Source organism: Fopius arisanus, unplaced genomic scaffold (assembly GCF_000806365.1).
Source record: "Fopius arisanus strain USDA-PBARC FA_bdor unplaced genomic scaffold, ASM80636v1 scaffold00002, whole genome shotgun sequence".
In the NCBI taxonomy this organism is placed as follows: Eukaryota; Metazoa; Arthropoda; class Insecta; order Hymenoptera; family Braconidae; genus Fopius; species Fopius arisanus.
The window spans coordinates 636,840-661,734 of NW_011887741.1; the positions used below are offsets into that span (position 1 = coordinate 636,840).

At 36.5% G+C, this 24,895-nt stretch overlaps 2 protein-coding genes across 4 annotated transcripts; one reads left to right on the forward strand and one right to left on the reverse strand.

The window, feature by feature from the left end:
• Positions 1 to 1,373: 1,373 nt before the first annotated feature.
• On the forward strand, positions 1,374 to 5,876 carry LOC105266014 (elongation factor 1-alpha). Its single transcript, XM_011303893.1, has 5 exons — positions 1,374 to 1,473; positions 2,654 to 3,159; positions 3,397 to 3,722; positions 4,009 to 4,502; positions 5,107 to 5,876. The coding sequence occupies exons 2-5, from the start codon at positions 2,663 to 2,665 to the stop codon at positions 5,173 to 5,175; spliced, it is 1,386 nt and encodes a 461-aa protein (XP_011302195.1). The 5' UTR covers positions 1,374 to 1,473; positions 2,654 to 2,662; the 3' UTR covers positions 5,176 to 5,876.
• A 93-nt stretch (positions 5,877 to 5,969) lies between these two features.
• On the reverse strand, positions 5,970 to 23,790 carry LOC105266023 (transcription factor cwo). 3 transcript variants are annotated; one of them, XM_011303902.1, is made up of 5 exons: positions 23,201 to 23,790; positions 13,359 to 13,488; positions 8,253 to 8,436; positions 7,790 to 8,023; positions 5,970 to 7,670 (listed from the first exon to the last, which is right to left on the reverse strand). In XM_011303902.1, the coding sequence occupies exons 1-5, from the start codon at positions 23,263 to 23,265 to the stop codon at positions 7,120 to 7,122; spliced, it is 1,164 nt and encodes a 387-aa protein (XP_011302204.1). In that variant the 5' UTR covers positions 23,266 to 23,790; the 3' UTR covers positions 5,970 to 7,119. The 3 variants fall into 3 exon arrangements, with proteins under 3 accessions (XP_011302204.1, XP_011302210.1, XP_011302217.1); XM_011303908.1 differs by lacking the exon at positions 23,201 to 23,790 and adding an exon at positions 19,289 to 19,384; XM_011303915.1 differs by lacking the exons at positions 13,359 to 13,488; positions 23,201 to 23,790 and adding an exon at positions 8,873 to 9,545.
• Positions 23,791 to 24,895: the final 1,105 nt, after the last annotated feature.

Below are 24,895 nucleotides of genomic sequence, written 5' to 3' on the forward strand. Positions count from 1 at the left end.
GGCTTCTTTCGTGTCAAAGAGAGATTTGAGTTTATTTTTAGTTTCAGTAATTCGACTCGTTGAAATAAATATTGCAAAAGAAATAATATTCCGAAACACAATAATACAATAATTAATTAAGTGGTTATAAAAATAATAAAATAATTCCATTTTTAATTTAAATGAGATTAATTTTGTAAATTTACCTAAATTCGAAGTGGATGAATCGACGAAAAGGATTTCATACATTAGTGTTTAGTGGTGCCTAATCTTAATTGCATTGATAATTTACATTTAAAATAAAGTTCGACAGTGCATTCTGAAACAACATCAAGTGTATATTGTGAATATAGTGCAGTGAAAGTGGTGAACAATTATTAGAGGATTCCCTGCTATATCAATGGTTGTACCTGCAGCATCATCTCCCGAGTAATGGTGAGTCATATGAAAAAATATAAGTACGAACTGGCGGTGAGATCGACATTCATCCCTTCGATAGGAATTTAATATTTTCAATCGATAACTATTAAAACTCCGCGACACAATCTGTGACAGAGCTGAACGCATTTATTTAAGAAATAATTATAAAAAGCATAAGGGGGAAAATCTATAAATATCGAAAAATTGTAAAGGCAAGAAAAATTCTCTCAACATTAAAGGGGAATTTTCAGACAACAATCCTCAAAAAATTTCTAAAATTCTCCAGAATTTCCTCACCCTTCGGAACTCTGGCGTGAATTCGTCCATACTCTACCAAAAAAACAAAGTTTCTTTATTCTATTAACATCGATTTTCAAAAACGTCCCGGTACTAGTTCCATCAACATTTCGACGGAATTCTTGGTGTAATCAGTATGATTTTTTTTTTGCTGAACCTCCTCTTATTCATGCATAATTTGACGGTAGAGTGAAGTTTACAGTGCATACGCTGAGTGCAATTATGAAACGTAAAGAAATGTGATTTGATGTGCATTTTTTCTTCCAAACACTTGTTCTACGATTACTCATTAATTAAACCGGTAAGTCTATTAATCAAGTGTAATTCTGATTATATAAATAATTATTGCAGTGTTATTATCCATTGTAACAATCATAATCATTACGAACAAATAAATAAGGATAATCGATAAAAATAATTGTTGTTATTCATATTTAATCAACATTTTTTTTCGTTTAATTGGAAAATAATTGGAATAGCGATTTCTAAAGAATCTTTTTATTATTCCTATTTATATTTTATTCCAACAAATTCTATATATTTATGATCCGTTCCTTTTTTCCAATTTTGCGTATTTTTATGTTGAAAGAATTTATTCAATAAAAAAAAGTGACAGCTCAATTTCTCGCGGCCATGTTGTTTGGACTTGCGCAATTGAAAGAGAGGTGAAGCTTTTGCGAAACCGACAGTCGTTTTGTTTTGTCGTCTCACACCGACAGACTTGTTTCCCTTAAATACGTGACCTCCGACTAAGATCTTGGCCCAACGATCACAGGGGTGAGTTCATTACTCATTGATTTCATTAATTCAATGACAATTTTAAAGTGTGATAGCCAAAGTCGTCGGGGGATTGTTCACCCTGTATATTATTTTTTTTCCGAGCCGAGGGTTCAACCGGCCTGGAACGTATTGATTCCACCGGTCTCGGTAAATTCAATAAATCAAAATTATCACTCAATTGCATTAAACTTTAATAGTCCAATGTAATTCGTGAGGAATTGAAAAATTATCTGAAGTTCTGTGGAAATTGAAAATTAAACTCTCATGATTTGTTTCCCATTTCCATTTGTTCAATTACAATGAAAAAAAAAAAAAAACGATTAGCTAAAGAATATTTTTTGGTAATTTTCCTCGATTTTTAATAATAAAAATATTTGTTTTCTTCTGGACGATCAATGATTTTATCATTTTTCTTTCATTATTGTTTATATAATATTTTTATTCTTTCACAACTTATTATTTTTAATTATAATCTTCATTTTCTTTATGAGACGAATGTAATAAAGCCGATTACGGCATGAAAGGGTGAACAATAGCGGAGAATTTTATTGAGTAAATAATCTCTATATTTAGCTTCATCCCCCGGTTTCATTACCTTCACGTATATATGGTATCGATACCATTGTGGAACTTCTTCCGATATTCCTGATTATGGGTTCGCCAGTTCCACATCGAGTATTGAATCCCAATTTGCCATTCCTCAACCCCCAGACCAGTGCAATTTCACCTCTCGAGATTCTTCCGGGTTTCCCAGTCAACCATCAATTTCCTCCTCACATTTCTCCTTCAATTCTCGCTATCCCGCAATCTCCAGACCCACTACTCCATCTAATATTCAAATATAATCTAAAAACTCATCTTCTCATTAAATTCTCATTACAATAAAAATTACATTATTATTATTTTGTACTTCAACCCCAAAAAATCGGTGTTCCATTTAGATTTCATATCAAAGTATTTAAAAAATTGATAATTAAATTTTTTTTTGAATTAACGCGTATCACAATTGAAAAAATTAAAAACGCATGGATTTCCATATTCAAATGATTATAATAAATAATAAATCGACACTTTCCTGTAAAATTCAGAAAAAAATACGTGTCCTCTTCCTCACCATTTAACAATATCATCGGGATCGAATAATGAATATCGCGTGGTTGAATCAATTTATCTCCAGATCTTCAAGATGGGCAAGGAGAAGGTGCACATAAACATCGTGGTAATAGGCCACGTAGATTCCGGAAAATCTACGACAACGGGTCACCTGATTTACAAGTGCGGAGGTATCGACAAGCGGACAATTGAGAAATTCGAGAAGGAAGCGCAGGAGATGGGTAAGGGATCCTTCAAGTACGCCTGGGTCCTGGACAAGTTAAAGGCCGAGCGGGAGAGAGGAATCACTATCGATATTGCCATGTGGAAATTCGAGACCTCCAAGTACTACATTACGATTATCGATGCACCTGGGCACAGGGACTTCATCAAGAACATGATAACAGGGACTTCCCAGGCAGATTGCGCCGTTCTCATTGTCGCTGCGGGGATCGGGGAGTTTGAGGCGGGAATTTCAAAAAATGGGCAGACACGAGAGCATGCGCTTCTCGCGTTTACTTTAGGGGTGAAGCAGCTGATTGTTGGGGTTAACAAGATGGATATGACCGATCCACCGTATTCGGAGACTAGGTTCGAGAGAGATTCTAATTGGTTACTTTTCATTAACCCGAAAAGTCGAGAATAATTAAGACATATTCAATCTCTTGTGATGATTCTTGAAGGAATTACGATTTTAGTTATGATCCTTAATCATATTTTAATTGAATAGGATTTTTATTTGAAGTAAACTATTAAGAATAATGAATTCAAGTAAAGAAAATAGAGTTAGGCGAGGTGCGATATTTGAGAAGAATTTGTTCCCTGCAGATTCGAGGAGATAAAAAAGGAAGTCTCGTCGTACATCAAGAAGATCGGCTACAATCCGAATTCGGTGGCATTCGTACCCATATCCGGATGGTATGGTGACAACATGTTGGAGTGTTCACCCAAGACTTCTTGGTACAAAGGTTGGAAGGTAGCGAGAAAAGACGGCAACGGGGAGGGAAAAACTCTTATCGAAGCACTCGATGCTATCCTCCCACCGTCTAGACCCACTGATAAGGCCTTGAGATTGCCTCTTCAGGATGTCTACAAGATCGGGGGGATAGGCACGGTACCTGTTGGTCGAGTGGAAACGGGAATATTGAAACCAGGTGCCAAAAAATGCTCAAAAATATCGATTTTGAGAATTGTATTTTTTCTAGACACAATGCGCACTTTGCGCGTTACAGTGAAGCATGCAGTTGATTTTTTTTTATCAAATTTTCTTCAATGAATCGTTACTTTCTTGTAGATTCAAAATGTAGATGGCATTTCAAAAAAGGACGATATAAGAATTTTCAAAACTTTGACAATTTCCGCATAGAATTGACAAAGTTTTTTAAATCAATTCAACCGAATATTTTTGAGAAAAACACTCGGCTATCGTTATTATTCAAGGGATGCTCGTGACATTCGCTCCAGTAGCTCTGACTACCGAAGTGAAATCCGTAGAGATGCATCACGAGGCCCTAACGGAGGCCGTCCCCGGGGACAACGTCGGCTTCAACGTGAAAAATATATCTGTGAAAGAACTCCGTCGGGGATACGTCGCTGGAGACTCGAAGAATCAGCCTCCAAGAGGCGCCCAAGATTTCACCGCTCAAGTGATCGTCCTGAGTCATCCTGGACAGATCAGCAATGGTTACACACCAGTGCTGGACTGTCACACCGCTCACATCGCCTGCAAATTCGCGGAGATCAAGGAAAAGTGCGATCGTAGGACCGGAAAAACCACTGAGGAAAATCCCAAGAGCGTCAAGAGTGGAGACGCTGCTATCGTCGTGCTGCAGCCGACGAAACCGATGTGCGTCGAGGCTTTTCAGGAATTTCCACCCCTCGGACGATTTGCTGTGCGCGATATGCGTCAGACCGTTGCTGTGGGTGTCATCAAGGTGATTATGAAATTTTACCAATTTTTCCGCGAGATTTTACCGGGAAAAACAAGAGAAATCTCCAATTTTTATGATTTAAAGATAGCGACATATTGGAAATACCGCTTTCTGTGGAAATTGTTGAGATTTACGAAAAAGGTTGTTTGGAAAAAATCGATTAATCTCTATGTTTCGGACATAATTAATAATAGAACCAATGATACGATGAATCGAGCTTTAGATCTGTTTACCGCTTGCTGATTTATTTCCGACCATTCGGAGATTTCTAAATTTTGATGGATGAACTATTTTTAGGGAAATTGTTTTACGAGATTAGATATTCCTAGAAGACGTGAGTCAACTCGTGTTTTAGGAAATTCTCGAGCCTTGAGTTATCGTAGTGATTTACAGATTTGCAATTTTAAGTTGAAACTCTTGTCGTATTCGTCAACTACGAATTTCAAAGTCGCTATTTTTTTTATATTAATTAAGTATAATTGATTTCAAGACAATAAACAATTTAATTGATTTAAAATATCATAAAATTGATAAATCAGACGGGAAAGCAAAAGAGGAATTGACGAGGAGTCACGAAAATTCTACCGAAATTTTTTAATTTTTCTAGAGTGTAAACTTCAAGGACACCCAGGGAAAAGTAACAAAAGCAGCAGAGAAGGCTCAGAAGAAGAAGTAACCATCAAGCTTCCTCGGAAGCCACCGGCAGATAATCATAAATCTCTCAATCCTAAATCCCAACGAGCGTTTAAAAATTGCCGATAAACTCCTATCCCTAACAACCAACGATAATCAACAATTATCGTACTCGATGTTGCCCCTGAATTACCCAGTAGTACTAAATCCCCGTATTTACCCGAATTTACACATACAATTTACTCATGCACCTAGAACACCACCCATATGCTAGGGATGATTTCCCCTCTCATCGCAATTGAATTTTAGATGAGGAAAAGTCAATCAAGAATTGCTTTATCGACCTCAACTGAATTATCATTTATTTGACAATGCCAAAAATTCTCTGTTCGATTTTTGCTCGGAAAAATCGACTAGAGTGTCAAATAATTTGACGCATTGGAAAATAATTGATTGTACGAGAGATATTTATTTCCTCATGTTGACTAAGCCAATTGGACTTTCAATTTTTAATCTGGAGACTAGACTGCACTCGAGGACGAGAGACTGATGACAAGAGCTGATGACAGGATTTTCGTCTAGTTGTTATTGCGTTCTTGTGTATTTAATTTTCACTGTTATTACTATTAATACCGGATATTTACTTGGAATGACTATTCGTGTGGTATTGCCAATCAATTTCTGCGATTGTTTTCATTACAATTTTTTTATAATCCCTTTAGTGAAATAAAGACTTTTTGTTGCACAGGGTTTTGTGAATTGTTTCTTTCTCGATAATAGTACGTTATCAATTGTTGATTTCATTGATATTCAATCAATGAAAAAATAATGATACGATCGTGGTAAATATAATTTATTAATCATAAACTCATAATCAACTCATAATCAACATTGCTTTATGTACAAATATATTCAATTCGAAATAAGAACTTAACAGTACTTGATTCATATTTATCATCATGATTTAATGTAATGCAGGTCTCGGTCAGTCTTTAATCGCTGAGGGCCTCCCAGTAATATATTGCATTTAAAATGGGCGTCAATTAGACCTCTGAATCATCAGTTAATGCAGGCATTGGCAACTGTCACATGACAGCCTCTCGAAATATTAATGTTTGCACATTATTTGAGCGGATTCATTACACCATCATTCCAATCGATCAGAGAAAATAAGATCACAACATTGTTATTCGAGAAAAAATCATTAGTATCCAAAATGGACGAGTCAGTTAAACAAACATTTCATACTAGATGAGTATTCATTTAATTGCTCCAATTTTCTGTACAGTAAAAAATCTAGATTGATTGAATCACAAGCAGCAGTTCAGTGTCGGTGGATATTGTATCAAAAGAATATCATAATAACAGTTTTAATACTGATTGGTGCACAATGCCGATCAGTAGTCACTCCCAACTTGCAAACTCGCAATAAAAATTATGGAAACGCACATGAAATATTAATTGAGAAATTTGAGGCTTTTTTGAAGAAATTGTATTGAATTTTTATTGAAGTTCTGTTATTAGAATTTTTATCTAAAAAATCAATACGTTTTTTCAGGCCGACAGATTATTATTCTTCCTCATGAGAAAATCTGAGAAAAAAGTCTTGAATATCGTCAGAGCTAAAGAAGCTCAATCCGGTATACACGAAAGATTTTTGCAAACAACTCAGTATCTCTCTCAGATTCAAAGATATTTCTCAACCTATTCATTAAATCAACAAATTCGATAAAATTTATTCGAGAAAGCGGATTTTCCTTAAGATTTTTATATTTTGGTTTTTTTACGTATAAAAAAAGAAGAAGACAACAATAGTGAGAATTAAATGACGATGACCGCTCATAAATGGCACAAAATTTGATACGAACGCCAGTGATCACCTGTAAATGCGATATTCCACTGAATTGATCTCCAGTTTGCACTCACGAAGATATTTCCACCAGAAATAAAAATATTGAACGTCTCCCCCAAGAATCTACCACCAGGTCTACGTGTGCTCGTGATGAGGACTTTGGTCCTGGCCCCAGGGTGTCATCTGAGCCTGATTGAAATTCACAGAAATGGTGATGGGATGGAGGACGGTTTCAGGCCCAGTGTCAGGCACAAAACTCAGCTGTGGCCTGAGAACTGACGATTCAACAGTCAAGGGAACATAAAAATTTCCACCATCGTGAAGTGCAAACACTGGAACTCCGTGGGGCTTATCCGATGGTGGAGGACTCGATTTAACTCTTTCTGCTGAAAATCTCTGCTTTATTGAACTCTTGAATTTGTAATTCGTGGGCCTCTGGTGGGACATTGATGGGGGACTGTGGGACTGACTGTCAGTGTGACTTTGATTGCTGTCATCTGAAACAACTGTTGGTGGTGGAATGATTGGCCTGGGGCGCTCAGGGTCCTCGAAGGAACTCACTCCTGAGCTTGACCCCTGATCTGAATGCATCGCTGGTGGACAGATATTCGAGATGCTCGTGTGACTGAATTGTGGAACCGCTGAACCCTGGGGGGGCTCCGGATGTGGGAACCCCAGTCTGTCACCTAAAATTGTATAAACTTGTTTAATTAAGTTTATTTCTAATTATCCATTTGTATCACGCGATTTTATAATTGAACTGTTCAATCTCAGGAGTTAATAAAAAATAATGAGGAAAACCAACTTGTAGCTAGGATTTTTTCGCAATGCTGCTGGAGATGACTGATTAACTGAACACAAAGTGAATCTCTCGCAAAAAAACCCTCGACTTCCACCAGGAAATGCATTGTCTCACTGAGACACTCCTGGAAACCTAATCTGTAGTGTTCGGCAGCTGGTGAACCACTTGGAGAGTGGGACACACTGTCGACACTGTCTTCAGGATGATGAACTGCAGCTGCTGCTGGTGGTTTAGTGTCTGTAATTAATTAAAAACCCATAAACAATTATTTCCTCCTGCAACGTAATTTAGAATTGCGAATTAAAAAATTAGTCGCACAATTTTTTTCCTTTTGTATTTCTTATTTTCTTGTGTGAGTCATTTAAAAATAATTTGAGAGGAGTTTTATGGGGAAATTAATTAGGAAAGAACGTGGGAGAAGGATCTTAGAGACAATTAATTAGTTCGATTTGATTTATTGAAGTACCTTGACGAGACCCTTGGAGATATTTCATGTGACGAATCGCCATCTCGATTATTTCTGTCTTCTCCACACGTCCACGACCTTTTTTTAAGTATTCTGCTGGAATCAATCGACTCAGGTCAGCTAGGCAATTGTTCATACGATCTCTTCTCCTTTTTTCGATTATTCTGTGGGACATTGGGTCTTGCTGCAACAAAAATGTACGGAAATCTAAGGATATTAATTTTATTGGGATAAAAATTCGTTGTGAATGATAAAATAGCGTCATTTTCAGGAGAATTTGTGCGTTTTAATAGTAATTCATAGTAATCTACCTAATATTAATAATCAGGGGAACCTCCCGAGAGAAGAACTAAATGAAATGACGAATACGTAAAAGGAGTCAGTTGATTCAGAACAATTCGGTTCTCGAGAAAAATTTCCGAATTCACCAGCGATATCGAAATTTTCATATAAACTTTTTTTGTAACTTGAATTCCCCTTGGGAAAAGCTTTTCTATAAAAAATATCGATATCTCTAAAAAATTCGGGGATATCCCTTGAACCGCAAAAAATGGCTAATTAACTTCACAAAAAAGTCTCAATCACCAAAAAAACCGCGAATTAAATTCACGAAAAATCACCTCTTTATTCAAACATCTCCTTTTCCTCGGAGGCGAATGTGGCGCCTCGTCATGATTCGTCACCGCATAATACTGCATATTCAAAATATTTTCCATACTGTGCGTCACCATTGCAATTTCTAAAATCTTTACAATCCGCGGATTCACTAAAAATTCCAGAGAACTCGTCACCCTCACTCAACTTCTCGCTCCCTAACAATTTCAAGCGATCAATCGAACAAATCAATTCACCAATATATCACTGAATTCCTCCCCCAGTCGTTCACCTCCAGTCCATCAACAATTAATCAGACTAATCAATTAAACCAATCACTGCACCGAGACGCGAATCACGAATCGCAAATCGCGACTCACTAATTGTTATTCCCGTAGTAATCAATCCGGTTATTATTTCTATTTATTAATGCAACCGTAATTGACAATCGAGGATTATACGGTGTAAAAAACAAATAGTCCAGAGATTGACTTGATTCGACTTTTATGCGATTTTCCGATGAATTACTATTTAGCAATTATTGCAGTTGTTGCAATTGTTGACTATTTTTGCAACTATTATTTTTTTAATGTCTCTCGACGAGACAACGAATGAGACTGAGCCGAGAACTAGTCGCGCCGATGGCTCTCGATGTTTCAGAGTCCCGTACGATTGGACGACTGTGGACTGGTCTCAACCATTTCCTCCACTACTTATGCGACTTTGTGGGACAATGCGATATACACGATATACCCGATATACCCGTCTTCCCCTACCTCGAGCCATCCAAAAGAGAGGAAAAAAAAACATTTTGTTATGTATCATCACGTGTTTTACGCGCTGTTATGGACAACACGTGAGAACTTATTTTTTTTTTATCAGTCCTCATTTTTTCGGATCTCCCATGACACGTGGATTATCCGATAAACTCCGGATTAACGAGAATCAACATTTCTTTCCGAGTCTCTCTGGCACAAGAGTTTACATTTTGTGTTTACAAAATTTGTGAGCGGTGAGATTTGTTTTTTATAGGGATTATTTAATTTGAATCGTTATTGGATTTTTGATGGAGAGTTTACGTAGGAAGAAGGCACTGATTTTTGCTTTTTTATGAGTTTTAGGATTTTCTTCAAGGGATTTTTGGGGAACGGGAAATTTAGGGGAATTGAGGAAGAAACGTCATGGATTGAATTTATATCGATTGCGTGTAGCTAATGATGGGAGAAGTGTTGCAGATTGTTGCAACAAAAAAAGTAGATTTACCGGGGTTAAAGTGATAAACTTCAGGTTCTCCGAAGTCGGATAAAGTCAGAAACTTGACTGACCTCCCTATGACTGGGCTTTTTTTTCCTCCCATTCTATCTTTTAACGTCTCCCAAGGCTCACATTATCCCGCGATTTCCTCACCAATGATTCCTTCATTTTCATTACTCTCAAGACCGTCTAATAACTCTGGAATCGATGAACTCTGGTGCAACAGGTGATTCACGATGATAATTAGGTCGACCGGCAGGATTTCCCGCATTTGTGCGAATTCTCACTCGAACTATTAATCCCCTAAGTTGTATCGAATATACAGAAGAATTCCATGTGAAAGTTAACAAAAAAAACCATAAAAAAATTATGCACAAGAATGAGAGACGAATTTTCGTTGATCGAAATGGATTCATGTGTCATCCCGTTATTTTCCTTAATTAAGTGCTCATTAGGCCCACGCGTGGCGCGTGATGCCAACACGAGTGGTGATAAGCACGCGAATGAGATAATGGAAGGGGGAAAATGTTAAAGAGAAGCTAACGTCAAATGGGGCTGAATTCTGATAAGAATAAATCCGGTATTAACCGGTCTAGGTGAACTCTGCGCTCAAGTACGAACGGATTGTTATTTTGTCCGGTTTATCACCACGGGTGACCGAAGCTGGTGTTTTTCATGCGATAACCGGGATCCACCGGATCCCACAGCCTCCGACGACGCATCTTCCTCCTCTTTCCTCCCTTCCACCCCCTAAACCCCCTCAACCCCCTTTCCACCCCCCGCGACTTCGTCGTCTCGTGCGCAATTCGCATTTCTCCGGAATCATCGATTTCATATCCCGGAATAAATACCATTTTAATTAATACAATAAATTGTGTAAAATTGAAAAGCTTGTGGGAAATTTTTTGCAATTCGCGAATTTTTTATTGATTTTTTTTCATCATATCTGGAATTTTTGAGAGATAATTCTGTGTCGGAATTGTGAAAGGGAACTTCCGGGGTTTCAATGGTATCTCGTGGTTGACCAAAAATAAAGATTTTTTTGTAGATACATGTCTTGCAGATACAAATGAGAGCTGCAAAAGAAGTATTTACGAAAAAATCAATTTTTTTCATTGGTTACGAGATATTTAATGGAAACTGGACTAAAAAATAGAAACATATTTCAAAAATGAAAATTGTATTATATACATTACATTATAAAAATTTTTCCATGGGTAAATGTTCTCAAATTTCCAGTTTTCCTCCAAATTTCATTGATTTCTTTTCTCAAATAATTGAGAACGATTTATGCGGGTAAATTGCGGTTTGAATTTGTCGGCTGAGACTTGAACTGTTTATTATTGAGGTTAATTGTTCGAATGCTGCAATTGAAAATTTCGTCTCGTTTTTCAGGGAATCCTTCAATTTCCATATCGAGTTGATGACTGAAGGATTAATTTTGCCACTTGTTATGAATCTATCACGTAATCTAACGACTTCTGACGTACGGCGATTTTTACAGAATGAAAGAAGCGTAAACTCATAATCATGATTGATAATAAAAATGCTCATTAATAAATATTGATTGCCTTTATCTAGTCTGAGGAACCCAGAGAATTGTAACATAAATTTTTGAAAATCGAAACACGAAGAAATGTTTTTTCCTGAAAATAGTCGACGAACAGAACAAAGAAATTAAACGTCACATGATCGTCTCGACTGTTAATGACGTCGACTTCCTTGTTTGACTTCGCTAATTGTGAATGCATTGTATTAATAGTCACACCGCAACCGGCAATTGTACCTGACGACGAAAACAATGATTTATAATCATGACGGCGGCATCATTAAATCCGCCGACAATTCTCTGAGGATCCTCACGTGATTAAAGGTTTAAGGAATTTTCCGCGCTCTTAAACAATTATAATATCTCAAGAACGTGAGAATTATATTGGGAAGGGAAATCCGCCGCGAGTAATTAAAAAACGGAAAAATCACGATGCGTCAGAATTAAAACGTCAGGGAATCCCCGCGCATCCTCGATTAATCTCGCTTACTCAAGGAATAGCCTGAATAAAAAAAAATGTTTGCATTTCCTAAGCGACATTGGAGAGACCTCGTATTGCCATTGAGCCGTCGCGTGCAATTAACATCGGTGCATAAATAAAACGTGCATCGCATCTTGTTGGGACACGTGCGGCCTGAAATCCAGACGCCAACACCAGACGATCAGTTTAACTATTCAAACACAATTTTTATTACGTATTTTTCCATCATGGGCTCGACATTTTTCCAGAATTTTATTAGAAAATTTCATTCACCCGAAAAAAATTCGTAATGCACGTTCGAACACTCGTGGACATTGCAATGGCTTTTTAAAAAAAAAAATAACGATTATGAATTGATTTATTTTAATAATTGCAATATTTTTATAAATTATTTTAAAATGGTTAATTAAAAATATTTTAGATTAAAAAAAAGTTGTGTACAGAAATCTCTCAATCGAACAATGATATGTAAAAAAAAAATTGATTCGCGTGCACCACAAATTTCTCCCTCATTAGCACAATTTCTCCAATCCTTGAGAGACCCCCTGGAATAAACATGAAAAATTGCGCAATGGTTAGTACGAATTCATTGCGATGGAAAAGTTGGCCGGACGTTCATGAGTTACTCGTGTCGTTACACGTGCCGTTTATAGAGTGCATAACAGCTGAAGGAAAACGCTCATAACGCTAATAATAAAGGAGAAGTGGTCGAGAGAGGAAGAGAAAGAGGAAATTATCAGAGATTACGTCCATAATTCAAACTCAAAACGTTAACGTAACGACTTAAATAACACTATTAGAAAAATGCACATATAAATCAACTTTAACAAAAAAAATCAAGGAATTCCAACTTGAATTTGAGAAATATCTCTGAACCCAATGAGGATAGCGAAATTTTTATTAAATTATATTTTGTCGAGTGAAATGAGAACTATAATAAAGATTTCGATGAGAATTTCTGTATCTCTTCTCAATCCAGAGATATTCGTCAAAAACTGATCCATTAAATCAAATCAAACCAACTAATTACAAGTTCATTTGGTGCATCGATGATTTTTCTGGAAATAACTCGGAATCTAGGGGAAATCCTGAAATTTTTGTTCAAATATTTCGTGTAGCTCTCGATCTTCTCTACAAAAAAGGTTATTACGAAGATCTTGTTATCTCCGTTCAGGTAGAAGATATGAATCCAAAGGTGTGGTATTTTGTCATGAGAAGTCTAACTCACCCTTGACACTTTTTTCTTGGTGTAGACCTCGTCATCCTCAGAGGCTGTGGCGAAATTGAGGTTTCCCTCACAGTACCCAGCACCAATGCCCATCCTGTAAATCTCATCCTTGCAAGATCTCCCATCCAAACTGAAAGTAGAATATGAATAATTTCGTCAGATACGGCTAATCACATCGATCGATGTCACATACATTCGATCAAATAACGAGAACGTGATTTCACGTGATGCTGATAGTCACGAGAAATCGATGAGTTGCGTCGTAAGAGAATAAATATGCTTATCTAATCACAAGATCATGAGACTCGTAAATTAATGGAGACTATGAGTCAGTCCTGTGACCCACTCATGCCATTCTTTCAATTTCTTCATGAAAAATATATAATTAATTTACGTATTTAATCAATTAGAAAACAATTCAAGAATATCGTCGGGGGCTCGTAAGATTCAATCAATTCAATCAATTCAGGTCAAACCTTGAAAACTAGTTCAGACAGAAATTCGTTAAATAATTGACTACATGGAATTAAGGGAAATCAAATTCGATGAATCAGATATGAGTGAATGGTTTTTTGTGGTACTTTCATTAATAATTGCATAAAAATAATGTCCAGTGTTTTTGAAATTAAAAGTGGAATGAATGAATCAACTCACCGGTTGGCCCATCGACGACCGGAAATATCTCTGGATGAGATTCAATGAATTTGTGTCGATTTAAACCGATCGATCGGATCAAAAATACCCGGGATATTTTAAGGACAACCTGATGTACGTCACCGGGGGTAGAGTACAGTCAATAACCCGCAAGAAAGTCGCCCCATTATAGATTTTCTCACATTAATAGAAGAAAGAGGGTAAGAATAAAAAAATGACTGGCCAAGTTCCACCAACGAGGACACATGGAAGCACTTGTCTCATAAAATTTTCACGTCACGTCGCATATTTCTGTCGTTATGCAGCTTTTCAGGAGATTAGCAACATTCCAATCACTCTGATAATAGAAATCAGCGACATTATTTTTTACTGCGGGCGGAATATTCATATCAACTCGGAAAAAAATACTTGCGTTCCACATCTCACCGGAAAAATATTTCTGCATTTTTTCTTCAATTTTTTTTTCAATCCTCTGACAGTATAGGTGTAATAATTATTAATCACTTCAATAATAATATTTTTATTATTATGCGAAGATTGGTTCCATGGAAAGAAAGAAATTTGTGACGAAAGTTCATTGATTTTTTTTCTTGCGAATATTTTGGGATCGATTTGCAGTTTAAGAATAAATGTCGGGTGTTGTGGGATGATGTGTCGTTTTATTATTAATAAACTCCAACTACTTTGACGGACAGTGAGGGATGAATAATCGAAAAGTGTGTGGGTGGCAATGTCCTTTACCCATCGTAACATTTCCATTGGTATCGGTGAAAATCAATAGAGCAGAGATGCTACGATCTACTCGGTGAAAATAGACAGCATATTTAGATTTTATTTATTTTCCATTGATATTTCTTCAATAATGAAAAATATGAAATTCCTCTATTTTAAGATCAGGGAGATTTCCCCTCGGAATTACCCCTCAAATAGCTCGAGATCGTAATTCGATTCATGCAATTATGGCCAACAGATGTTATCCCATGTACACGTGCCTGGCATTTAAGCACTTGAAGGCTCAGTACAGAGTAAAACGAGACATCAATTAAACGAAACCATCGAAGAACATTTTTCTCGTGACAAACGATTTCCAGTTACATTTTTTCATTTTTATGGACTTCAGTCCTTTGTTAGGATTCACTTTGTGGATTTCCACACCGGAAATCATTCGACTTTTCGAGGGGTGGAGTCGAGTGGACACCCACGTTGCAATCAATTGTGGAATACCTGCGACGATAATAGTTCAGAACGAAAATATCTCGAACTTCGGGCGAGTGATGCAATTGCTGTGAATAAAGAGAGATTTAAGGGGTCACTACGTATTTTGCGAGGTTGGAAAATTATTTTTAAATTGCAAGTAAATACATTCGATATGAAAAAAATTCATTTCATTTTTATTGAAAAGAAATTCGAATATGAATTAAAAAAAAATTACGTATTAAAAAGTAATCTAATATAGAAAATCTTTCTGAGATGATTACTAAGTGAATAATTCTATCAAACAATTGATGAAATAATTATTAATAAAGTGAAGTTCAACTTCTGGATTAAAAATAAAATTCTATACAATTAAATTCGGGGAATAGCTAAATAAATCAGTAAATTCATTTCAAGTGCAATCAGTCAATTACTTGATTGACTCATCCGTAATGGAAGTACAGCTAAAAAAATTTTATGAATAAAAAATAAAAGCTAAAAATTGACGTCAGAAGTCTTCGCTTTCGATTAATAAAGAAACCAAACCCGAGGCTCATAAATTAGTAATTAAAAAATCACGAATTATAATGGAAATAATCGGTTATTTTCCGGGGACTCGGACATCACCACGTGCTATTCCACGTGAATATATGTGCCTGAATATCGAAGCTTTCGCCTTGTGATATTCTCGTGCAAAGGGGAGCACGAAAACACGTGCGTGGAAAAGTACTTGTCGGTAAATGAATGCTCTTGTACCATGACCCGCACAACGTGTCCATTCAAGGGAAAAAATTGCCGGCAAAACCATTCCGTAAAAATGACAAAACAATTCACGTGATCCGTGAGGCATCGTTTTTTTGGGATTTTTAGTGCAATGAGACATCACACGAGTCGTTCATTTTTACGGAATAAATCGTTGAATTTACGTGACGATTCGTACGATTTCACTTACCACTCGCACTGTTTATTGAAAATCGCTTCCCTCGCGGATTACCTTCTCTTTCGTAATTTTTCCGCCGTTTTTTCTGGCGAATTTTATTGACTTCTTCTAGATATTCTATATAACTTGAAAAAATTGATGGAAAGTGAAGGTATTTTACGGAGGTGGTGGTGTGGGCACAGGTAAGGTCATCGAAGGCCGTATCTAATCTCCTTTCAGTCTCGGCTCGATGATTCTTCTCCATTGGATACCAATATATATATATAATATCAACACACCTTTCGACGCCCTCATTCGCCCTCTTTCTATCAGAATAATCTATGAAGTATAGGGTATGTTCATTCATAAATACCTGACGGTAAAATTACTCACAATCCTCTCACGAGTCATGAAATAATACAGATCCATTAAAAATTGTCGCATTTTGAATTTTCAACATTTTCCTTGTTCAAACAAAAACAAATGGATGAAAGAAGTATTTAGCAATTAGTGGATTATCGAGAGCATTAATTTGGCATTGAATCTGATAATAATTAAACATTCAATAATAATTAAAAAACATTTCCGTATTACTCGGGGTAAAAAATATGTTTTGTACATGAAAGAATAACAATTGCTGTTTTTGTCCCGAACAAATCGCGAAGGCCAATTCGAAGGCTCGAGGAGACGAGAGACAATCAATCATGCAGATTGAAAATTATTCAAAGGACGATAACCAGGAAAAATTGATAACTTTCCTCGTACTGATGATTCGTCCTTGTTACGATGTACATCCGGCAGAAATAAATGCGGGTGTTCACACGCGATCGTGTGAGAAACGAGGGATCTAGATCCTCTTGTGATCGCACGTCATGCCAAAAGCGATTTGACCTCATGTATTTATAAAAAAAGATGATGGCAGAAACTGAGAGTTCACAAGTTTTTTTTTCTCCGTCAGCCTTGACTTTTTTATTTATTCAATGACAATTTTTCATAATTTTCACTCAATGGTACAATATGGAAAAATTACATTCGGATTTTCGGATAAATAAACAATGAACAATAAAAAATAAAAATAAATTAGTCAATAACAAAGTGAACATGGAATTTTGAAATTTGCGTTCAGAGTTCTTTTTTTTTTTAAACGACATCTCCAGTCATTTATTAATCCCCCGAGTAGATTAATGAATGTGTTGGGGAGGGGGTAATCAGCTGTCTCGACGTCTGGGGAGGGGTAATGAGAAGTGAAATGAAAGAGGGGAAAAAGCATGCTAACCTACATCATGAGCGCGTGTCTGACAACGTGACTTGAGACTCTCGTGAAAAAAACATTAAAAAAATATATAACACTGTCAATTTCTCACATTTTCCTCTCATTACCCGCGAGATACAATCCCAAAATTACAATCGAGATATAGTTTCTATGCCGTAAATGTCTCCTGCACTTTCAATAATCTAATATTGCTTATTAAATCAACACAATAATTAATTCAATATCAACCGACCTTAGTAATATTCTGTTAGGAATTATATTTGGAGATTATAATCATTCGATAGCGATGATAACACGCTAGACATTTCTCACGCTGTGGAAAATTTCATCGAATGATAAATGTCACGTACACAGGTGTAAAGACCAGTGAATTCTCGTTTACCATCTTTTTTTACTGATATAAAGTTGAAGGCAGAGTCGATGACGCGGGGAATTTAATCACTGGAAATTTACACGATCTAAATTTGATCCATTCGAGACGCGTGATTAATAACCAACGGATTGCTCCGAATGATAGATTGACGATTCATCAAGAGTTAATCAAATCATCTCTCAATTTGTTACATGTGCCTGAATCCAGTTGTTGGATTCTTCCACTCACGTTTGTTTGGGGTTGTTTGAATCAATAATTAAAATCAGCGAGACAAGGAATTCTTTAATTAGCGATAACAAACTCTCGAAATCATTCTTTCATTTTTTCAGAGAGGCTTTCTCGATCTTTTCCATTGTACAATTCATTCTGAAAATTCATTTTATTGAAGTTCCATTAATTAATTTAATTTGATAATTTATACTGACAATTGACGCACAAAATATGAGAAATTGATTGCGGAAAATTTTAATTGCGTCATTACATAAGAGTCGCGTTTATTTATCATTTCACCGGAGAACATTTTTATTGCAAAAGAAATGCGAAAATCATCTTCACATATAAATAGGAAGTCCGAAGTTTCGCAATTGATTTATGTATCGACAACACGAAATATCGTATACACAAACTCGATTATCCGTCGAATCACACGTTCTCGTTTCGTACATATATAATCGCTTTGTCTTGCTCCCTCGGCCCCACGAAATTCCAATGTCTCGTGATATTCATGATGCATCGGGATTTAATTCAATAACACCTGGATCTTTTGTCCGAGTGGTAAACAAAATATATTAGATCACCTACGTCATATTCGCGAAGGGGAAATTTCCTCGACGAAAACGAGAGTCATTGAGATAGAATCGCAAGGCTGACAACCGCCTCTGGCAGGTTTGACTTTTTTCTCTCATTTTTTTTTTTGTTTACTTGTAAAAAATTGCGCAAATCACCGAGGCTTCGGATTCTAGGTCATATGGGTGGAGAAAACGCGATGACAAATTGTTGACGATTTCTCGGAGGAATCAGCGGATTTTCGTCATTGATTTTTGTACCACTACTGCAATTGTCAAAATAATTCATTGATTATTTTAACTCTCGGGAGAATTATGCCCTCAGCAATTCCCAGACAGAATAAAATGCCGTGACGTCGGAATGGAATCAAAGTTTAATGGGGAAAAGTCATCTTATAAAATATTCATTAATTGATAATTAATTTTAAATCCATAAACATCTGAATTTATTGACTGATGATATCTATTATTTATTCCAAATTTCAAAAATTGCTACGATGTTATCAAAATCGATTGGGCAATGCCACAAATTTGAATCAACAATTAATTGGGTTCTCCATTCCTAGTTGGATTGACTCATACACTCTGAATGGAATGCCAAAAATACGTCGACCCCATAAAGCCCACAATTCCATCAATTCAGTTAAATTATTTAAAAATAACTCCGCAAAGACCCGGAGAGCATTGTGCTCGTTAATTAACCCATAAAATGATCCATTAGTACCCACTCACCACCTCTTCCATGACATCACATGTAGGCTTATCCCTAGACAAAATTATCCCAAACAAATCAGCAGTTGACCCACAAAAAAGCCACAAACAGCGCGTAAAATGGTCGTGAGACAAATAGTTCTGACACATGTGCCATACCCCCCCACACTTTATAAAAGTGGAGGGGAACCATCAAGTTTATTTCCATTGACTGTTGCAATGACGACGGAAAGTTTCGGGGTTTAATCAGTGCCGAATATTAAGCCAAGATGAACAGTTGTTACAAATTCAATACCCAAATTCATACCATGAGTAATTTTCCAACTACCGTCAAATTAAACGCGACTCATCTCGGTAACGAGAGGTTCGAGGGGAAAAGTTAATGAGTAATTTTTTTTTGAGAATTTAGTCCTCTACAGAAAAGTTTAATATCATTTTTTTCTAGAAATGCGGGTTTTCGAGTTAATTGCGAAAATCTGGGGGTTGACACTGCATGTCACTAGCTGCTGTAATATTCATGTCTTTCCATGACGCACGTGCTCGTCTCTTTACTTACGTCATTGAACGCGACTCCTCGGATCGAAGCGACGTGGGGAACAGCCAGAGAACTGTATGTACTCAGGGCGTTGTCCCATGTAGTAGTAAAATAAGAAATGAGAGAGTTGAATCGCTCGGGAAATCGAGGAATGCGGAATTCCAATCAAGAGACGGGTTTCGCTGGCAAGATCACGTGTTTCTCACCAAAATCATTATAGGGGATCATTTGGCGAATGTTGCAATGAAGTTGAACGATTATTCGACATCCCTAAAAGGGAACACATTAATAACTGGATTATTATTCGCGACGTTCGTTTCGTTTTATCGTCGAAGAATCTTCAACAGCGGAAAATTCTGTCTACCAGAATTACAGATTTTCTAGTCTTCACCCGCGACTTTGATCCATTGTATTTGACCTACAAAATCAATAATTCATATTTTCATTTACATTTTTGCAATCGTTTAGGGTCGATTATGCAACCCTCAGTGGGTGGATATTTAACCCACCGTTGATCAAATCCGATTAAAGCTATTTTTTGTGGGTCAATTGCAGTTGTCACATTACAAAGTCACAATTTCAAATCCTAAACGTTTAATGAGCAATCGATTAATCGATCGATTGGTTTACCTATCGCGATAAATCATGCGCAGGGCCACAGAAACCACCCGAGGTAATCCACTGCTAACAGTGAGGCCTCGAATTCTGTAATCTCTCTTTTTTCAATAAACTATGATTGATTGATTTTACAAGACAAAAAATAGCAGTCTTCGGAGAAAACGCACTCAGGGACTCGATAATCGTAAGGTTCGAGGATATCGATTTACGAGTAAAAACGTGCGAGAAGGACTGAAATATCGTCGGTAAATATAGTCTGAATATACCAGCTATGCATTTGTATTTACATACTCGGGAATAAATACAGTTCGATCGAATCTTCTGTCAATGGTCCGTGACCGTGTGGAAATGGGGAATTCGATTTCCAATTCATTTTTGTTTTCATTTTAGAAACGACGGAATTTTTACAGGCAACGCGACCTAGAATCTAGATTTCCTCGACTTTTTCCGATTGTTTCCAAAAATTGAGAGCAGGCTAAATCCCTGAATCTAAGGGAGATATCGAAATTTTTACAATTACCTTTTTTGTTACTTCTGCCTTGCTCTTCAAAAGAGGTCATATAAAAAAATTTGCTATCTCTTTTAGATCTCCAGATTTTACAGGATTTACTCGCATTTCCAGAGAAACTTGCAATTCCTTGGATGCTTTTCCTCAAATCAAATTAAAAGTCCTATAAATCTGAAGATTTCTTATCAGTACAGGAGGAAATGTCAGTGATAAATTTCAGAGGAAAAACTCCAATGACACCTTGAGATAATTATGTGATTATCAACATGAAAAGAGAATTGACCCCGATACTCTGGAATCGACTAGTTTCCGCTGCAGGTATCAGTCGCTGAACTTAACAATCGGCCATTATCATTGAGATACAATTCTCCTGGAAGTGCGGTAATATCACTGGATTAGTCAGTCATGTGAAGATTATCGGAAAGTGCTCAAACACTTGAAACAAAAATCACGTGCAAAGCCAAATTAACACACAAAGATGAAGGACATCCGAATAAAATTTCACAGAAGAATAAATAATTTCAATTTATCTCGAATCAATTAATTTTCGACATTAGTCTCCGTTTAAACAAAGACAAATAAATAAATGACGTATTTAACAATGTGAATAAGAATATTTATTAACATTTAATTTTTCTCGGTAAAAAATTTTTATAAATCGGGAACAAAGGATTCGTCCTGAAGTGTTAAAAAGTCGAAGTATTTATTAATAATGTATTTATGAGTTTAAGAGAGATTAATTCTTGATTTTTTTTCGTTTCCGGCTGATTTCGTTTCTGATCACGTACAAAATTTATTAACTTTCTCGTATTCATTCGGCCTTCGATCAATTCGATATCTTATCGAACCGCTTGTGGCCCTGAATTTTTTCGTCGCCGGTTTCACCACCTGCAACGGATTTTATCTTTATATTCTCACGTGTCCATTGGAATTCCGTCTAGGTGACAGGGCGATTTCTGAGGAAATCCTGGAAATTCTCATCGTCAATTGACGTGAAAATTTCATGGGGTAATGGAGGAGGAGAGGTGATTCAATTTCAAGGGAACTCGTCTTCTTGTCTCGTCTTCTTGTCTCGTGATAATTCCAGAGACCCATAAAATATTCACCTGTGTCTACAACTCGCACCTTCCTATCTCCAGGATTTTTTTTTCATCGTTTACTGGAATCGTTCTGACTCATATTTCAATTTTAGTGCCTCCTGATTTTACGATGATTTTTCTCAGGTTTTACGCGTTTAAAATAGGTCTCCCCTGAAATTGTTTCTCTGTTGATTGCAGATAATTAAACATGTAATATAGGATGAACACCGATTTTACGATTTTTCTTGTGAATCCGTTGAAAATCATTTTCTTGTTTTCTCTTTTTGAGTATCTCGGAAACTAATGGATTAGGGGGAAAATTTCCCACACGTGTGAAAAAAAATGATACTCCAGGGCCAGTTGAATAATTAGTTTCAGTATTATGCCATTAAATAAATTATGTAATTCGTTGGAAATTGAAAATTAAATACTGAAATATCGATTCTAAGAATTGAATTTCGATGATTTTTTTTGCAGTGGTGGAAAAGTTCTATTGATTTTTAAATAAACTTTTTCCACCGACCATATGATCATCAAATATTCACGATTCTTTAATTATAAATAGATGGGTAAATAATGTGTTTGAAGAATCTGAAATAAAAGGGGAAAGAGTGGTGGACATTTTTCCACTCGCCGAGTGTTCGAAAATAAATAAACGGGTTAAATAAATAATATGTTTCGCCAGTGGATCGAAGGACGATTTCATCCGAAAGCGAGGAGGAGAGTCCGGTGACCTCGAGGAATTTCCCCTCCCACCACCCGACGGTCGAGAATTCCCCAGGCGAATTCCTTGAACTCATCTCCATCGGCTAAAATTTTTAGCGACAAAATGATTTCCAAGAACATTTCCATTTTTCACAACAACTTCCAATAATTTCATTAAACGGAAATTAGTGGCTTGATCCATAAAAATTAATTAATTCATCCACTCTCCAGCAAAAAAATTAATTGTGTATTGGCTTTTTAATGAGAATAATGTTTTAGAGTTATACGGTAAAAAAAATTGCGCCTAAATTTTTCAAAAATGAAAAATTTTCTGATTTTTAAATTCCCAAAGAGTTCAGGAAATCATTAATATTTGATCGATTAATTATCATCATTGCATCAGACACGACTTTCCTCGATTTTCCTAAGAATTTCCAAAATCCCTGATCTCCCCCAAAATTTAAATAATTCCTTGAAAAATTACTCACCTTTCATACTTGACCTGCATGGAGTGCGCCGAGTTCTCATCCCAATAATTCTGTGTCTCCATCATCTTACAGCCTAAAACTCTGAATCCAACCGTAAACTCTAATTACACTCTCCAGAAATCAATTACTCCATACACCAAAGTCCAATCAAAATTTGATCGAGAGTCAATAAAAATATCCGTCGACAAGGTACTCCAGAGCGATATCTCGTCTCGATAATTCGCGTTATTCCCGAGAGCACTCGAAACTCGTGAAAAATAAGTCGATGGTGACACGCAACTTTGCAATCACGCAACTAGGGTCCAGTGCGTTTGCGTGTCACAAACTCGTGTTACTATGGAAGGCCACAAGAGAGTGCGTCTCCTGGATGAAAATAAATCCGAGACTCACCGGTTTATAATTTTTTCCACTCCAATCGCATCAGATTCATCCAGAAATAATTCCCAATGCCCCAACAAATTTTCCGTAAATATCGCCCCAAAAAAAATCTCTATTTCCTCCAAAAGTCTCAACTCTTCATTCCACGTCTTCCACGTCTTCTGCCTCTTCTACTTCTTCCACTTCTTCTACTTCTTCCACTTTTTCCACTTTTTCCACTTTTTCCACTTTCGAATTCCCACCGGAGAATTCAAAATAAACTCTTCAAATGTTTTCAAATTTTTCGAAACTGTCTCCAATATCGTTCTGCAGTTCGAGGTAACTTTTTAGTCACTTAAAATAGGTAATTGGTAATGGGTAATTGTCTCACGTACACGCACTGCAGCACGTGATGGTACGAGGCCGTTGACTCCTCCCTCTGACGATAAAATTCAAATTTGAATTGAATTATCACTTTTTGATTGATTGGTGATTGGACTGAGGGACTGAATAGGGGATACTTGCACTGGGGTGGGGCTGATTATTTATAGAGGATGATGTATTTGAGGCTGTGGGGTTGATTTTCAGTGTCGATGTTACGGTGTGTCGTGTCCGTCAGGTTGCGGTGCGCATATAGAAAACTCTTCGATCCTCTGGGGGCCGCCACGGCACGCGGTTACGCGGTGGTGGGGATAACTGAGGTACTCAGGCCCGGAGTTGTTATCAAGGGAACCACTGATAAACCATTTTTTTTTGTCTCGCAGGTGAAAATCGTAGATACGCGAAATAAAAATTAGCCGTGACAAAAATGAACTAATCCTATTTTAGATAAACTGTATCAAGGGAATAAATATATGTATATATAACTTTTCTAAATTGATTGTTAATCGAATTAAATTTTTTTAAAAATATTTTCATAAATATATATGAAAATATTATAATTAATTAAAAGAAAAACTTTTCGACGTTTCATCGACTGCTTTTTTGGTAACTGAACGGGATTTAATATTTGTCATCAATTTGTCAGCATTACAGTCGGTAATCAATATTGATTGATTAATGGATAAAAAATTAATTGTCAAAATATTCGAGGGAATCAATTTTTTCTTTTTATTTTCTATCAGAATTGATAATGTCGAGAAATTCTGCATCTCGTCATGGGAATTTATGATGAGTGATAAGTCTGTTCATGATAATCTGTTAAACGGCCGAGTCAATAAAATTATTCTCGGATAGGGAGGAAACACGAAGAAAAGTCATCAAGTGTGTGTGGCCCCCACGCGGAAGTATCTCGATAAAACTCAGTATCAGTTAATGCGTCATCGATTTATCGTAGAA

Excerpts from the sequence above, each read along its gene's own strand:
- LOC105266014 (XM_011303893.1), top strand. The coding sequence starts at position 2,663 with ATGGGCAAGGAGAAGGTGCACATAAACATCGTGGTAATAGGCCACGTA. Across the intron at positions 3,160-3,396 it reads CCACCGTATTCGGAGACTAG|ATTCGAGGAGATAAAAAAGG; the intron begins GTTCGAGAGAGA and ends TGTTCCCTGCAG. Across the intron at positions 4,503-5,106 it reads TTGCTGTGGGTGTCATCAAG|AGTGTAAACTTCAAGGACAC; the intron begins GTGATTATGAAA and ends TAATTTTTCTAG.
- LOC105266023 (XM_011303902.1), bottom strand. The coding sequence starts at position 23,265 with ATGATGGAGACACAGAATTATTGGGATGAGAACTCGGCGCACTCCATG. Across the intron at positions 8,024-8,252 it reads TCTCCAAGGGTCTCGTCAAG|ACACTAAACCACCAGCAGCA; the intron begins GTACTTCAATAA and ends AATTAATTACAG. Across the intron at positions 7,671-7,789 it reads CGAAAAAATCCTAGCTACAA|GTGACAGACTGGGGTTCCCA; the intron begins GTTGGTTTTCCT and ends ATACAATTTTAG.